This window comes from Salvelinus fontinalis, chromosome 2, assembly GCF_029448725.1.
Source record: "Salvelinus fontinalis isolate EN_2023a chromosome 2, ASM2944872v1, whole genome shotgun sequence".
NCBI lineage: Eukaryota > Metazoa > Chordata > Actinopteri > Salmoniformes > Salmonidae > Salvelinus > Salvelinus fontinalis.
The window spans coordinates 22,293,799-22,309,286 of record NC_074666.1 but is presented as its reverse complement, the minus strand read 5'-3'; the positions used below and the strand labels follow the sequence as shown (position 1 = coordinate 22,309,286).

The 15,488-nt window shown below is 41.7% G+C and overlaps 1 protein-coding gene across 1 annotated transcript in view; it reads left to right on the top strand.

Annotated features, from left to right (window-relative positions):
* Positions 1–320: 320 nt before the first annotated feature.
* Positions 321–15,488, top strand: part of LOC129814260 (melanopsin-B-like) — a 30,006-nt gene continuing 14,838 nt past the window's right edge. Inside the window, exons 1-3 of the mRNA XM_055867270.1 lie at positions 321–454; positions 5,287–5,434; positions 15,319–15,452. Coding sequence (XP_055723245.1) covers positions 5,289–5,434; positions 15,319–15,452 — 280 coding nt within the window. The 5' untranslated portion in view covers positions 321–454; positions 5,287–5,288. The remainder of the gene's footprint in view (positions 455–5,286; positions 5,435–15,318; positions 15,453–15,488) is intronic.

Below are 15,488 nucleotides of genomic sequence, written 5' to 3'. Positions count from 1 at the left end.
AGTTGTGCCAAAAGCACATTGGAAATCAATGTAACGCATGACCAGTGTGAGAACAGATGGGAGGTAGGGAAGCAGGGTAAGGCAGGGGGTGTGGGGAGGCTGCTCTTCTGCTCTCTCACTAGTGTTGCTCCCTGCTGGCTGGCTGTGAGGACGCAGACTGAGGCTAAGGTGAGAGAAAAGCAGGGCAGTTGATTCCTGTAGCTTTGGGTGATTATCATCAGAGCATTTGAACAAACATCAGGCTCCTCCTAACCCAGGGATTAGAGAGAGAGAGAGAGAGAGAGAGAGAGGGGGGGGGGGGGCTGGGGTCTAGAGCCTCATATACACATTTAAACCTTCAGTCTGTCTGCGGTTTCCAACACTTCCTATACATGCTGCACAGCCAAAGTCAATCTCCACCAGTCCATACTAACACAGAGTCAACAGGAGGAGGAGGACACCACTAGAGCAACAGGTATGTGGAGTTGGATTATTATTATTATTTATTATTTGTAGAGAGTAATCTTTTCTCTGCTAACATAGATTGATTGATGGATTTTGTGATTTGATGATGGAGCTTGTTTAGATTTTTAATACTGTACCAAATCTGTCTTCAGATTGTTTGCAGTATTGGGAGTTGAAAGCTATACTAATTCTGTAAAACTTTCTTTGATTCACTACACTGCATGACATCCCTTCTTAAGACATTGAATAAGTCTGGAATGTTTTGAATTAGACTATTATTCCTGGTATTTCTCTGGCCATTAAACAGCTCACATGATTGGACTGTTATCTGTAATATTGGAAAGAAACTTGAAGATTATGTTTTGTTGAACAGTCATGACTGGTTCGACCTATCTGTCATGTCGTTAGACAATGGTGGCAAAGGATATCATTACTACTTAACGCGGATCCAAGTTCAGTTTTGAGATCCACAGGCATCATTGGCATAGGGTTGGATGTTTCTGACTGGTTTTGGAATTCTGACAACGGGCAGCCTCTCCCCGCTTGGCTCGAAGGGATATGTAGTGATTTTGCCAACACAGCCAGATATGTGCACAATCTTGTACCCTCAACGTTTTTTAAACTAACTATCGTATTTGTTTATTAAATCTGACTTTATTAGTATAATGAGTAATCCAGAAATGTCACAATTTAATTGACACAAGAGAAAACTAGAGAAAATAGCAACTCTACAGAGCACCAATGGTCTACAATTAATGGCTAAATGACTTCCGGACAAGAAGGGTCCACAGAACTCTGTCTCCTCCTAACCACTTTATTGCAGTATCAGTAAAATAAACTTTGCCTCTTGAGATTACTGTGGTCAGCCACACTGATGGGGGTCAGTCAAATAAACAGCAGTTGAATGGTGCCCCCTCTGCTCTACCCTGATGTAGGTCACAGATAAAAGATGAATGACTTTACATTATGTTTCATGGATCGGAGTGCTTGTGACAAGCAGCATTTGGAAAGAGAACTTAGGAGAGACTGCACATACTATGAACAAAACGGAATGTATGGGCATTTCTGTCATATTGACGTTTATGCTGCTTTTGGGTGGTGATACAATTATTCAATATGTGGCATCATAGACTCATGAAGTCATAGACTATTTACACTGCACAAAAATATAAATGCAACAAAGATATGACTGGGTTACAGTTCAAATAAGGAAATCAGTCAATTGAAATAAATGAATTAGGCCCTACTGGATTTCACATGACTGGGAATACAGAGGTATCTATTGGTCACAGAAGCAGGGGCGTGGATCATAAAACCAGTCAGTATCTGGTGTGACCACCATTTGCCTCATGCAGCATGACACATCTCCTTCGCATAGAGTTGATCAGGTTGTTGATTGTGACCTGTTGAATATTGTCCCACTCCTCTTCAATGGCTGTGTGAAGTTGCTGGATATTGGCGGGAACTGGAACACGCTGTTGTACACGTCAATCCAGAGCATTCCAAACATGCTCAATGGGTGACATGTCTGGTTTGTATGCAGGCCATGGAAGAACTGGGACGTTTTCAGCTTCCAGGAATTGTGTACAGATCCTTGTCACATGGGGCTGTGAATTATCATGCTTAATATGAGGTGATGGCGGCGGATGAATGCCAGGACAATGGGCCTCAGGATCTCGTCAAATTGCCATCGATAAAATGCAATTGTGTTCATTGTCCGCAGCTTACGCCTGCCCATACCATAACCCCACCGCCAACATGGGGCACGCTGTTCGCAGCGTTGACATTAGCAAACCGCACGCCCACATGATGCAATAAACATTGTCTGCCATCTGCCCATTACAGATGAAATCCGGATTCATCCCTGAAGAGCACACTTCTCCAGTGTGCCAGTGGCCATCTAAGGTGAGTATTTGCCCACTGAAGTCGGTTACGACGCCGAACTGCAGTCAGGTCAAGACCCTGGTGAGGACGACAAGCACACGCCGATGAGCTTCCCTGAGACGGTTTCTGACAGTTTGTGCAAAATTCTTTGTTTGTGCAAACTCACAGTTTCATCGGCTGTTCTCAGACGATCCCGCTGGTGAAGAAGCTGGATGTGGAGGTCCTGGGCTGATGTGGTTACACGTGGTCTGTGGTTTTGTGGCCAGTTGGACGTACTGCCAAATTCTCTAAAACTGCATTGGAGGCAGCTTATGGAAGAGAAATTAACATTCAATTCTCTGGCAACAGTTCTGGTGGACATTCCTGCAGTCAGCATGCCAATTGTACTCTCCCTCAAAACATCTTTGGCATTGTGCTGTGTGACAAAACTGCACATTTTAGAAGGCCGTTTTAGAATGGAACATTTTATTTCAGCTCATGAAACACTTTACATGTCGCATTTATATTTTTGTTCAGTATACTTTAACGGAGACATTGGACTCAAACAGCATTTGTGTCAGTGTTAATAAATTATAATATTAATCACTGGGAAATGTCCATAACTCTAATGATTAAAGGAAGTGATTAAGCCGAGGCATTTGTGATGATGAAAAAAGCCATGCACATACTTCAGTGCATTGGCTTGGCTCTGTGTGACCGCAGTCCCATTGAGGTGCTGATTGTAAGAGGATTTCTTTCTTTTGTTAATGTAATCGAATCAAAAGTGCCCATAGAGTCACGCAATGTGAAGCCATGCCCCTCCATGCACCATCCTTTAATGGAAAAGTCCCAAGGTCCGACCAAACTCTGATGTCACCCCATTCAAGTTGAAATGTAAAATGGTTAGGTTAGGGGAAGGGTAAGGGTTAGGTTAGGGGTTAGGGTTTCAGGGTTAGGGTTGGGGTTTAGGCTAATAGGGTAGGGTTTAGGTTATGATGTCCCAAGGATCCCGGATAGCACTAACCCTCCCTTAAAGATGCACTATTTACGACCTTTTCCTGTTGCAAAAATACAAAGTACAGTTTTGAGCAAAAAGTGTTTAATGGAGTAGGCCATTCAAGGAGTTGGTCTGATGGTGCACTCCCCCCTGCTTGAGGATCAATAGAGGAGCGGTCAAAGGCACTGCATCTCGGTGCTTGAGGCGTCACTACAGACCCTGGTTCGGATCCAGGCTGTATCACAAACGGCCATGATTGGGATTCCCATAGGGTGGCGCACAATTGGCCCAGCGTTGTCCGGGTTTGGCCAGTGTAGGCCGGCATTGTAAATAAGAATTGGTTCTTAACTGACTTGCCTAGTTAAATAAAGGTTAAATAAAAAAATTAAGGAAAAATCAGGAAAGGCCCACCCCCAACTTGTGCTACTATGTCACGAAGATACCGGGACCACCTATTGACATGTGCCTTTTGTTAAGTAAATCAGGTGATAAATACATTTTTTTAACGGTTTTATTGTCACATACACTGGATAGGTGCAGTGAAATTGGTTGTTTTACAGGGTCAGCCATAGTAGTTCTGCGCCCCTGGAGCAAATTAGGTGCTAGTTAAGTGCTCAATGGGAAATCAAAAGAGTTTTTCACCTTGTCAGCTCAGGTATTCGATCCAGCGACCTTTCGGGTACTAGCCCAACACGCTAACCGCTAGGCTACCTGCTGCCCTGAGGCAAATTAGCTAAAAAAGAGACTGGAGTAGGACTTTCGAGGTTTCTAAATGTTATTGCTGTGCAGTGTCCTGTCTGGACAGAGTTATGTAAAGCCATGTTGACTACACCTCAGCAGCTCAACCTCAAGGCTCTACCTGGAAGTGATCAATATCTGAACCACAGGACACATTTCACCTGGAGGATGATGGGAGGGCAGATAATACGTTTGGATTAGTTATGAGAGCATTTGTCTTACTACCGTGTTCCATTCTGGGTGGGATGGAAATCAGTCAGTGTTCACTACTGATATCATAGAACCAAGACAAATTCCATGGAAGACCGTTATGAGGAAAGATTTGCTTATACCCTCGGCATCTGCTGTAATCATGTCAAACCTATTTAAACTTTGTCTGATAGAAACAAATAAATCATGACAGCAACTTGTTGTTAGCAACCTATTATTCTTCAGCAGGAAGTGTATGTCTGATAAAACTAATACTTCACAGCAGTTTGTATGCACAATTTATTTCACTCATTCCTTCAATTCACATTCCTATAGTGTATTTCTATTTATTAGGGATCCCCATTAGCTGCTGCCAAGGCAACATCTACTCTTCCTGGGGTCCAAACACATTAAAGCCCTTACATTACATGTAAAACAAAAGATTAAACAGTACATCATATAACATTGTTCCATCACTACATATAGACAATACAAAATGTACAATACAAAAATGTAAAAATACCACCATACAACAATATTACAGTGTATGCGTATGTGTGTCTCTTCACAGTCCTCGCTAGTAGGAAGCGCCTAGTATACATGCCTTATGAATATGTTGAAAGACTCTGTGTATTGTTCCACTGCTATGATGAGACATAGGGTGTGACATTTCAGCTGAACAGAGCTTGAGAAGGCAAACCAGCCTGTCTGAATAAATGACAGTACGTTACATTAGGAAATGGGAGAAACTGTTTCTGGACTGAAGGAACTGAAGGAAAGCATCAAAGGTTTACATGAGTGAATATGCAGAGGGGGACTGGGTGGTTCGTTTGATTTGTAGCCCCCAAATATTTGAATGGATACTTATGGTGCACAGTCTTATATAATGAGAAAATAGAGAAAAAGGAGAAACATAAATGGAGAGAGAGAGAGAGAGCTTCACAAGAGAGATGTTGTGAAAGAGAGAGAGAGATCTATGATTAAAGTGCTTTAGTGAAAGTGTTGTATGATGCATTAGGTTGTTCATATGGACTGAGCTTCTCTCTCTGTCCCAGGCATGTCAGGCATGGACAACATGGACCGAGGTTTCTTCCGGAAGGTAGACGTGCCAGACCAAGCTCATTACATCGTGGCCTGCTTCGTTGTGGTGATCGGAGCAGTGGGGGTCGGTGGGAACGCCCTGGTGATGTACGCCTTCTTCAGGTAGGCCACAGTACCTAAGGGAAGGAGGATTTGGAGAAGAGAGGGCAAGTGGTTCTAGGTTGGGTGCCAGTCTGTTTATTCTCTCTTGCAGAATGGCACTGAGGCTGATGTGTTTCATTTTTTTTCCCTGAAAACCTGTTTTTATTTGATTCACCGAAGTAATTTCGAAGTGTTTACAGAAGAGATTTTTCCATGCAGGGTAATTAAAGAGGATATTTGGATTTCTGAAGGTCTTCGAGAGATTTGAGGACAGGCATGCCTCACATTTCAACTACATCTTCTATTTAATCTTTCCTGGATTTTCACACCCTTTGGCTTAAGCTCTGTGATTTGTCCTCATCTGCCTGTTCTTTACAGAATCCTATCCTTTAAAATTCCTAAAAACTGTTCATGTTCAGGTCTTCGGTAATGGAGTAGTCACTATTCATAAATCATTGTCCCTGGTTCATCCTTGGCCAGCTGAGAGAAAGTGAACCTCAGAGGTTACAGCAGGATGATGTGTTTGATTTAACAATGTGATCTTGAGCGTCATGTGTTTTGACATGGTACTGTTCTGACACTAAGACTTATTTTCGACGGTGCTCGAAGCGACAGAGCGAGGCTTGCTAATGCTGGGTGACAGTAAGAAGTCACACATTGTCCGGCTGGCTGGTCTGGTGCGGTGGTGACACACAACTGATTTACTTTTAGTTCACGTTGAACAACAAACTGGAGCTCTCAGATATAGAAATAATGAATGGCATGCCAAGCAAACAGCTGTCTATTTTACATGTAATTCACAACAACAACTAATTACAGGAGTTATGTGGCTGGGTTTTTCAACTGTTGGGATCTCGATGGCCACCTTGTATTTTGCTTAGTGAAGAAAGTCTCTGCACTCTTCGATAAAATGCTAATTCCGGTAATTTCATGTGCTTAGCTTTCGGTCATAGCAGACCTTTGACAGAGCTAACATAGTAGCTAGGTCTACTACTGCTTTGACAGAAAACTAAGCACATTCAATTACTGATATCTGCATCTGATTACATTTACATTACATTTAAGTCATTTAGCAGACGCTCTTATCCAGAGCGACTTACAAATTGGTGCATTCACCTTATGATATCCAGTGGAACAACCACTTTACAATAGTGCATCTAACTCTTTTAAGGGGGGGGGGGGGTTAGAAGGATTACTTTATCCTATCCTAGGTATTCCTTAAAGAGGTGGGGTTTCAGGTGTCTCCGGAAGGTGGTGATTGACTCCGCTGACCTGGCGTCGTGAGGGAGTTTGTTCCACCATTGGGGTGCCAGAGCAGCGAACAGTTTTGACTGGGCTGAGCGGGAACTGTACTTCCTCAGAGGTAGGGAGGCGAGCAGGCCAGAGGTGAATGAACGCAGTGCCCTTGTTTGGGTGTAGGGCCTGATCAGAGCCTGAAGGTACGGAGGTGCCGTTCCCCTCACAGCTCCGTAGGCAAGCACCATGGTCTTGTAGCGGATGCGAGCTTCAACTGGAAGCCAGTGGAGAGAGCGGAGGAGCGGGGTGACGTGAGAGAACTTGGGAAAGTTGAACACCAGAATCTGATCTAAGAGCACAGAGACATTTTCTCTTCCACTAAGGCATGGCATACCTATGATATTTAATTTGATTTTGTTTTGATTTGGTATTACCATATGCACAGGCTACACACTTATCTGATTGCTTGAACATGTGTGATCCAATTTGTTTTGTTCACAGTTCTACAGCGATATCCCATTCTAACATATGTTTCATTTCTACCTGAGCCGAGAGCATTGATTTTATTTGATTTAGTATCCCCATTAGCACCATTGGCGACAGCTAGTCTTTCTGGGGTCTGACACATGACGAAAAAATGCTTTACATGTTAACTACTCAATACCCATCCCGGATCCGGGATCATTCTCATCAGAAATGCTGACTAGAATAGCCTAGCCTAGCGCAACAGGGAATATCATATAATATAAATACATGAAATCACAAGTCCAATACAGCAAATGAAAGATAATCATCTTGTGAATCAAGCCAACAATGTTGATTTTTAAAATGTTTTACAGCGAAAACACAACATATATTTATGTTAGCTCACCACAATAGCCCAAAACACAACGCCATTTTTTCACCGCAAAGATAGCTTTCACAAAACCCACAAATAGAGATAAAATTAATCACTAACCTTTGAACAACTTCATCAGATGACAGTCTTATGACATCATGTTATACAATACATTTATGTTTTGTTCAAAAATGTGCATATTTATAGCTACAAATCGTGGTTTTACATTGGCGCCATGGTCAGAAATGGCTCCAAAATATACGGAGAAATTTTAGAGAGCCACGTAATCTAACAGAAAAACTCATCATAAACTTTGATGAAAAATACATGTTGTACATATAATTAAAGATACACTGGTTCTTAATGCAACCGCTGTGTTAGATTTAAAAAAATTACTTTAGTAAAAAGCACAGCATGCAATAATCTGAGACAGCGCTCAGCCATTCTCCGCCATGTTGGAGTCAACAGAGTCAACAAAAATACGAAATAACATCATAAATATTCCCTTACCTTTGATGAACTTTCATCAGAATGCAGCCCCAGGAATCCTAGTTCCACAATAAATCGTTGTTTTGTTTTAGAATGTCAATTTCTTCTGTCGAATTAGCAACTTTGGCTAGCATGTGTAGCTCACGTGTCCATGAAGATTTGACGCAATGAACGAAAACTTCTAAATGTGATAATAAAAGTCGAATAAACTGGTCAAACTCAGTTGAGAATCAATCTTCAGGATGTTTTTCTCATATATATCCAATAACGTCCCAGATGGAGCATTTCTTTGTGTCTATCTAACGATTTGCAGACAAAGATATGACATACCCAAGTGTGTGGCCAAAAACTGTCAATATGACTGACCTGTCACTCCAAAGACTCTCATCCGGTCCCACATAAGGCTAGACACTTCATTCCACGTTCTACTGCCTGTTGACATCTAGTGGAAGGCGTATGAAGTGCATACAGATCCATAAATACAAGGCAATTGAATAGGCGATGCCTTTCACAGAGACCCATTTCAGAATTTTCACTTCCTGTTTGGAAGTTTGCCTGCCGAATGAGTTCTGTTTTACTTACAGATATAATTCAAACAGTTTTAGAAACTTCAGAGTGTTTTCTATCCAATAGTAATAATAATATGCATATTATATGATCTAGGACAGAGTACGAGGCTGTTTAATTTGGGCACCATTTTATCCAATAGTGAAAATGGCGCCCCCTATTTCCTTAATATTTTTAAATGTATGTAAGTTGTAGACATTCCAAATGTATACTGTATACAATGCATTCAGAAAGTATTCAGACCCCTTGACTTTTTCCACATTTTATTACACTACAGCCTCTTAAATGAATTAAATAGTTTTTTCTCCTCATCAATCTACACACAATACCCCATAATGACAAAGCAGGTTTCCATATAGGATATCTGTACTTTGCTCTGTTTATCTTTGCCTCGATCCTGACTAGTCTCCCAGTCACTGCCGCTGAAAAAAATTCCAACAGCATGGTGCTGTCACCACCATGCTTCAACATAGGGATGGTGCCAGGTTTCCTCCAGACGTGATGCTTGGCATTCAGGCCAAAGAGTTCAATCTTGGTTTCATCAGACCAGAGAATCTTGTTTCTCAGTCTTAGAGTACTTTAGGTGCCTTTTGGCAAACTCCAAGCGGGCTGTCATGTGCCTTTTACTGAGGAGTGGCTTACGTCTGGCCACTCCACCATAAAGACCTGATTGGTGGAGTGCTGCAGAGATGGTAGAACTTCTGGAAGGTTCTCCCATCTCCAAAGAGGAACGCTGGAGCTCTGTCAGAGTGAACATCAGGTTCTTGGTCACCTCCCTGACCAAGGCCCTTCTCCCCTGATTGCTCAGTTTGGCCGGGCAGCCAGCTCTAGGAAGAGTCTTGGTGGTTCCAAACTTCTTCCATTTTAAGAATGATGGAGGCCACTGTGCTCTTTGGGACCTTCAACACTGCAGACATTTTTTGATACTCTTCACCTGATCTGTGCCTCGACACAATCCTGTCTCGGAGCTCTACGGACAATTCCTACGACCTCATGGCTTGTTTTTTTGCTCTGACATGCACTGTCAACGGTCGGACCTTATATAGACAGGTGTGTGCCTTTCCAAATAATGTCCAATCAATTGTGTTTATCACAGGTGGACTCCAATCAAGTTGTAGAAACATCTCAAGGATGATCAATTGAAACAGGATGCCCCTGAGCTCAATTTCGAGTCTCAATGCCTAGGGTCTGAATAATATGTAAATAATAATTATGTAAATAAGGTATTTCTGTTTTTATTTATATATATTACCTGCACTCACTTTGTCATTATGGGGTATTGCGTGTAGATTGATGGGGAATTTGTTTATTTAATCCATTTTAGATTAAGGCTATAACGTAACAAAATGTGGAAAATGGAAGGGGTCTGAATACTTTCCGAAAGTACCGTATATACAGTGCCTTCGGAAAGTATTCTGACCCCTTGACTTTTTCCACATATTGTTACTTGACAGACTTATTCTAATATTTATTAAAACATTTTTCCCCCTCATCAATCTACATACAATACCCCATAATGACAAAGCAAAAACAGTTTGCTAATTTGACATTTAAAAAAACGTATTTTCGATGGTGCTCGAAGCAGCAGTGCGAGGCTTGCTAATGCTGGGTAACAGAAGTCAAGCATTTTTTTTTATACATTTGCAAAAATGTCTAAAAATCTGTTTTCGCTTTGTCATTATGGGGTATTGTGTGTAGATTGCTAAGATTTTTAAATCCATTTTAGAATAAGGCTGTAACGTAACAAAATTTGGAAAAAATCAAGGGGTCTGAATACTTTCAGAAGGTACTGTATTTAACAAATTACGTCAATAACGGATTCTAGCGGTCCTTGGCTGGTATGGTTACACGTGGTCTGCGTTTGAGAGGCTGGTTAGACGTACTGCAAAATTCTCTAAAACGACATTGGAGGCAGCTTATGGTAGAGAAATCAACATTAAATTATCTTGCAACAGCTCTGCAGTCAGCATGCCACCTGCACACTCCCTCAAAACTTAATCTGTGGAATTGTGACAAAACTGTACATTTTAAAGTGGTGTTTTATTGTCCTCAGCACAAGGTGCACCTGTAAAGGTGGATGGATTATCTTGGCAAAGGAGAAATGCTCACTAACAGGGATGTAAACAAATTTTTGCCAAAAATATGATTTTTTTTTTCTTTTTGTGCATATGGAAAATGTCTAGGATTTTTTTATTTCATGAAACATGGGGCCAACACTTTACATGTTACATGTTATATTGTGTATATATCGAGTATTCAAAACATTTAGAACACTGCTCTTTCCATGACATAGACTGACCAGGTGAATCCAGGTGAAATCTATGATCCCTTATTGATGTAATTTGTTAAATCCACTTCAATCAGTGTAGATGAAGGGGAGAAGACAAGTTAAAGAAGGATTTTTAAGCCTTGAGACATGGAACGTTTTCGACACCTTGTAGAGTCCATGCCCCGACGAATTGAGGCTGGCCTGAGGGAAGAAGGGGGGTTGGGGCGGGGTGCAACTCAATATTAGGAAGGCATTCCGAATGTTTGGTATATTCAGTGTATATAAAACATTAAGAATACCTGCTCTTTCCATTCATATTTCCAGGTGAATCCAGGTGAAACCAGGTGAATCCAAGTGAAACCAGGTGAATCCAGGTGAAACCAGGTGAATCCAGGTGAAAGCAGGTGAATAAAGGTGAAATCAGGTGAAACCAGGTGAAACCAGGTGAAACCAGGTGAATCCAGGTGAAACCAGGTGAATAAAGGTGAAAGCAGGTGAAATCAGGTGAATCCAGGTGAAATCAGGTGAATCCAGGTGAAACCAGGTGAATCCAGGTGAAACCAGGTGAATCCAGGTGAAACCAGGTGAAACCAGGTGAAAGCTATAATCCGTTATTGACCCCATTTGGTAAATCCACTTCAATCAGTGTAGATGAAGGGGAGGAGACGGGTTAAAGAATGATTTTTAAGCTTGGAGACAATTGAGACATGGATTGTGTATGTGTGCCATTCAGAGTGTGAATGGGCAAGACAAAAGATTTAAGTGCCTTTGAACGGGGTATGGTAGTAGGTGCCAGGTTTGTGTCAAGAACTGCAACGCTGCTTGGTTTTTCACGCTCAACTGTTTCGCGTGTGTATCAAGAATGATCCACCACCCAAAGGACATCCAGCCAACTTTACACAACTGTGTAAGCATTGGCTTCAACATGGGCCAGCATACCTGTGGAAAGCTTTCGACACCTTGTGGAGTCCATTCATTGACGAATTGCGGCTGTTCTGAGAGCAACAGTAGGAGGGTGTTCCTTATATTTTGTACACTCAGTATACACAGTACATATACAAAGACACAAAAATGTTTGTTTTTTAAACGAAACACAAAAACAATATAACCAAAGAATAATAATTTGTGAGTGTGTGTACAGTGTGTGTTAGAGTGTGTGTGCGCGCGTGCGTGTGTCCATCTATCAGTTAACATACACGTCAGTGCATACACACAAATAGTAGGTCACATGGGGGAGAGGCGTTGTGCCGTGAGGTGTTGCTTTATTTCTGTCTGAAATCAGGTCTGCTGTTCCCTTGCGCTATATGAGCTGGGAGAGCTCACTAGGTTGTACATATAGCTACAGTTTAGGTCGTCTGGTAGGAGCGTGACTGACTCCAAGCTAGTGGCTTTATTCCGCTAGCTGTCAGTGGCTCACTCCACACGGCAGTGGAGACGGCAGTAGAGATGGCAAGGTTCCCTGGGTGTGCTGCTGACATGCTTTGTGCATCAAGAAGATCCTTGACTGATGCTGCGACACGGTACTCCCCTGCAACCATTCAATCTCTGCTGTAGCCACACATGTATTTTTACCCTTCACCCCCACACATTGTATAGAAACACAATCCACACACACTGTGTTATAACTATACTATAGAAACACAATCCTCACACATTGTGTTATAACTATACTATAGAAACACAATTCTCACACATTGTGTTATAACTATACTATAGAAACACAATCCTCACACATTGTGTTATAACTATACTATAGAAACACAATCCTCACACATTGTGTTATAACTATACTATAGAAACACAATCCTCACACATTGTGTTATAACTATACTATAGAAACACAATCCTCACACATTGTGTTATAACTATACTATAGAAACACAATCCTCACACATTGTGTTATAACTATACTATAGAAACACAATCCTCACACATTGTGTTATAACTATACTATAGAAACACAATCCTCACACATTGTGTTATAACTATACTATAGAAACACAATTATGTTTTTTAAGCCTAAAAGCAATGGTGATTTAAATTATATATCACCTTACACCCATTTTAGTAATTTTTGTTTTATGATAATATTATCTAATCGTCATGATAAAAGTAATAAAATGCTTCAGTACCAGTGCAATCATTACGTAACAAATTCCAAACTCAGTGAATATTTGAGCTTAATTAACTTGGACCATATGCTACCCTGTGATGATGTGTGTGCATGTGCAAAGGCAATTGTTTGACATTTGACATCAAAGCAGAAAGCGTGGGAGGCATCAGCTCTTTAATGCTCACTGACACAGATTTGTCCAGTGCGCAGGAAGAATTGCACACGTTATGTAGGACAGCCATCAAAGACAGCTCTGTGTGGACAGGGTGTGTAACTCCATATACAGTCCTGTATGTTTCTTTTTAACTTACACGTTTAAAAGGCCTCTGTGTTTAAAGGGATACTTCAGGATTTTAGCATGCTAGTAGAGACCCATAGACTTTCAGTCATTGTGCTAATCCTAGTTAGCATTGGCTTGTGAAACAACCTTTAACTTCATTCATACTGGACACAGAAACATAAAATTGGTATCCACAAGTTCATCTGACTCTGGGGAAAGTCCCAAAGTATCCCTTTAAGTATCCCTTCATTTCAAAGGGCCCTGAGGTCCTAATCGTAAAATATATGTTTCACTTTGACAAGAATGAAGGGAATCATTTTGCGGTCATCGTTGCTATGGTTGTTGTTAAAGATTATGTTGCTGGGAAAAGTGAAAAGGGCTCCAGATACCTATTATGGTTTGCAATAACATCAACTCCAGGCACGTGAAAATGAGTTTGTGTACACTTAATGTGTATGTTCCTTTCCCTCACTCCCTCGCTGGCATGTCTATAAATGAGTCTCAAAATGGCACTCAGAGAAGTAGCATAATAGGAAGTGATTTTCTACAAAAGTCTGATTTCCAACCACGTTTACTCAGCTTGGCGGAATCAGGCATGAGCTCTGACCTCCACCACCGTAAACAGACCCAGCATGGGGGTAGCATTCCAGATTGGTACTCAATCTGACCATAGATTGGCTCATCCTGGGTCCCTATGTGATCCCCATGCTTAATGATCCCCATCTGGGTCAGTGATTAGAGTGCTGGTGATGTGGAGACACATTCTGTTACTGTACATTTACTAGATGGTTCAATGTGAGGAGCACTGTGGGCTGGTTTCCTGGACACAGATTAAACCTGCTCAGGCATTCCGTCACTAAACACAAAACACCTTCTAAAGTCCTTCTTCTCCTCATTATCTTTCCCACTCCCTTACTTTCTCTGTCCTCTCTTCTTAATCATTGTCTTCATTACCACCCTCTCCTCCTTGTACTCCTCGTCCTCTCCTCTCTGTTAGTAATGCGTGAGAGCTCCACAGGCCGTGGAGTCCTTCGTGTTTGGTTAAGGATCTCAGAGAGACGACCGGAGACCATTGAGACCATTGCATCACATCTCCTCTTTGATTTGTGCAAATCAAATCCCAGATTCACATGAGAGCATGGTGACATTGCTTCCTCCTACTGAAGCTGGCAACAACTGCAACACGTCACTCTCCACTAATCCAACATGTCACTTCTCTATCTAAACGTTATTAACATTATTTAGCACAAAACACTCCGAGCAGAAATCAGGCCATGTTTACAGTGGGGAGGGCAGAGGGCACTCTCTCACCCATTCACTCACCCTCAAGCAAAATCAGGGGATATTTTCATGCCATTGGAAATGACTTGAAATACTAACTTGAATTGACTCTGTAATTGTATTGGGCCGGTCTGATTTCCCCTGATGCTGTGAGCCAGTCTAGTTTCTTGGAAAACAGGAGGTATTTCTAGGTAGGGGATGACCTCTGCTGCTAGGAGAGATAATGGTGAGTGTATTGACTCAGGGCGAGGTGAGAGCGAGGGATTGGTATGGTGAGGAGGAGGAGGAGGAGGAGGAGGAGGAGGAGGAGGAGGAGGAGGAGGAGGAGGAGGAGGAGGAGGAGGAGGAGGAGGAGGGGGCTGGGGAGGTGGCTGGTTGTCAGCAGGTGATGGCTGATCACTGAGCATTACTTATGCTGAATTTTGTTTGTGGTGGGATTAATGGACAACTGTAATAACAGTCATGGATTCATGTAATGATAATTCACCCACTCAGACTCTACATCCTAAATTAGAATGGTTGGCAAGAGAGTGAGATACATAAACTTAAAGGAATTCAGATCACAGAAGGGAGTGTGGTCACGAGGTAGTTAGCAAACTGAGTGTGGAGTCAGGTTCCAATGGTTTCACTTTTTGACTAATGTGAAAGTACAGCATCGCATCCTTGCCTTCTGACCTAATCTTTACTTCATTGCCTGGATAGAAGCTATTCTGTTATAATGCTAAAGCTTTAGTGATAAAGATAAAGGTCAAATCTTAAGTAAGTAGTAAGCTAATAACAATGAATCTATTTTTTTAAAACATAAACACTGTATATTTCATCTGTATTTCAGTAACAAGAAGCTCCGGACTCCTCCCAACTATTTCATCATGAATCTGGCAGTGAGTGACTTCCTCATGGCCATCACACAGTCCCCTATCTTCTTTGTCAACTGTCTCTACAAGGAGTGGGTTTTTGGAGAAACAGGTACTTTTACCTTCATCCCATAACTTGGGTAAAATA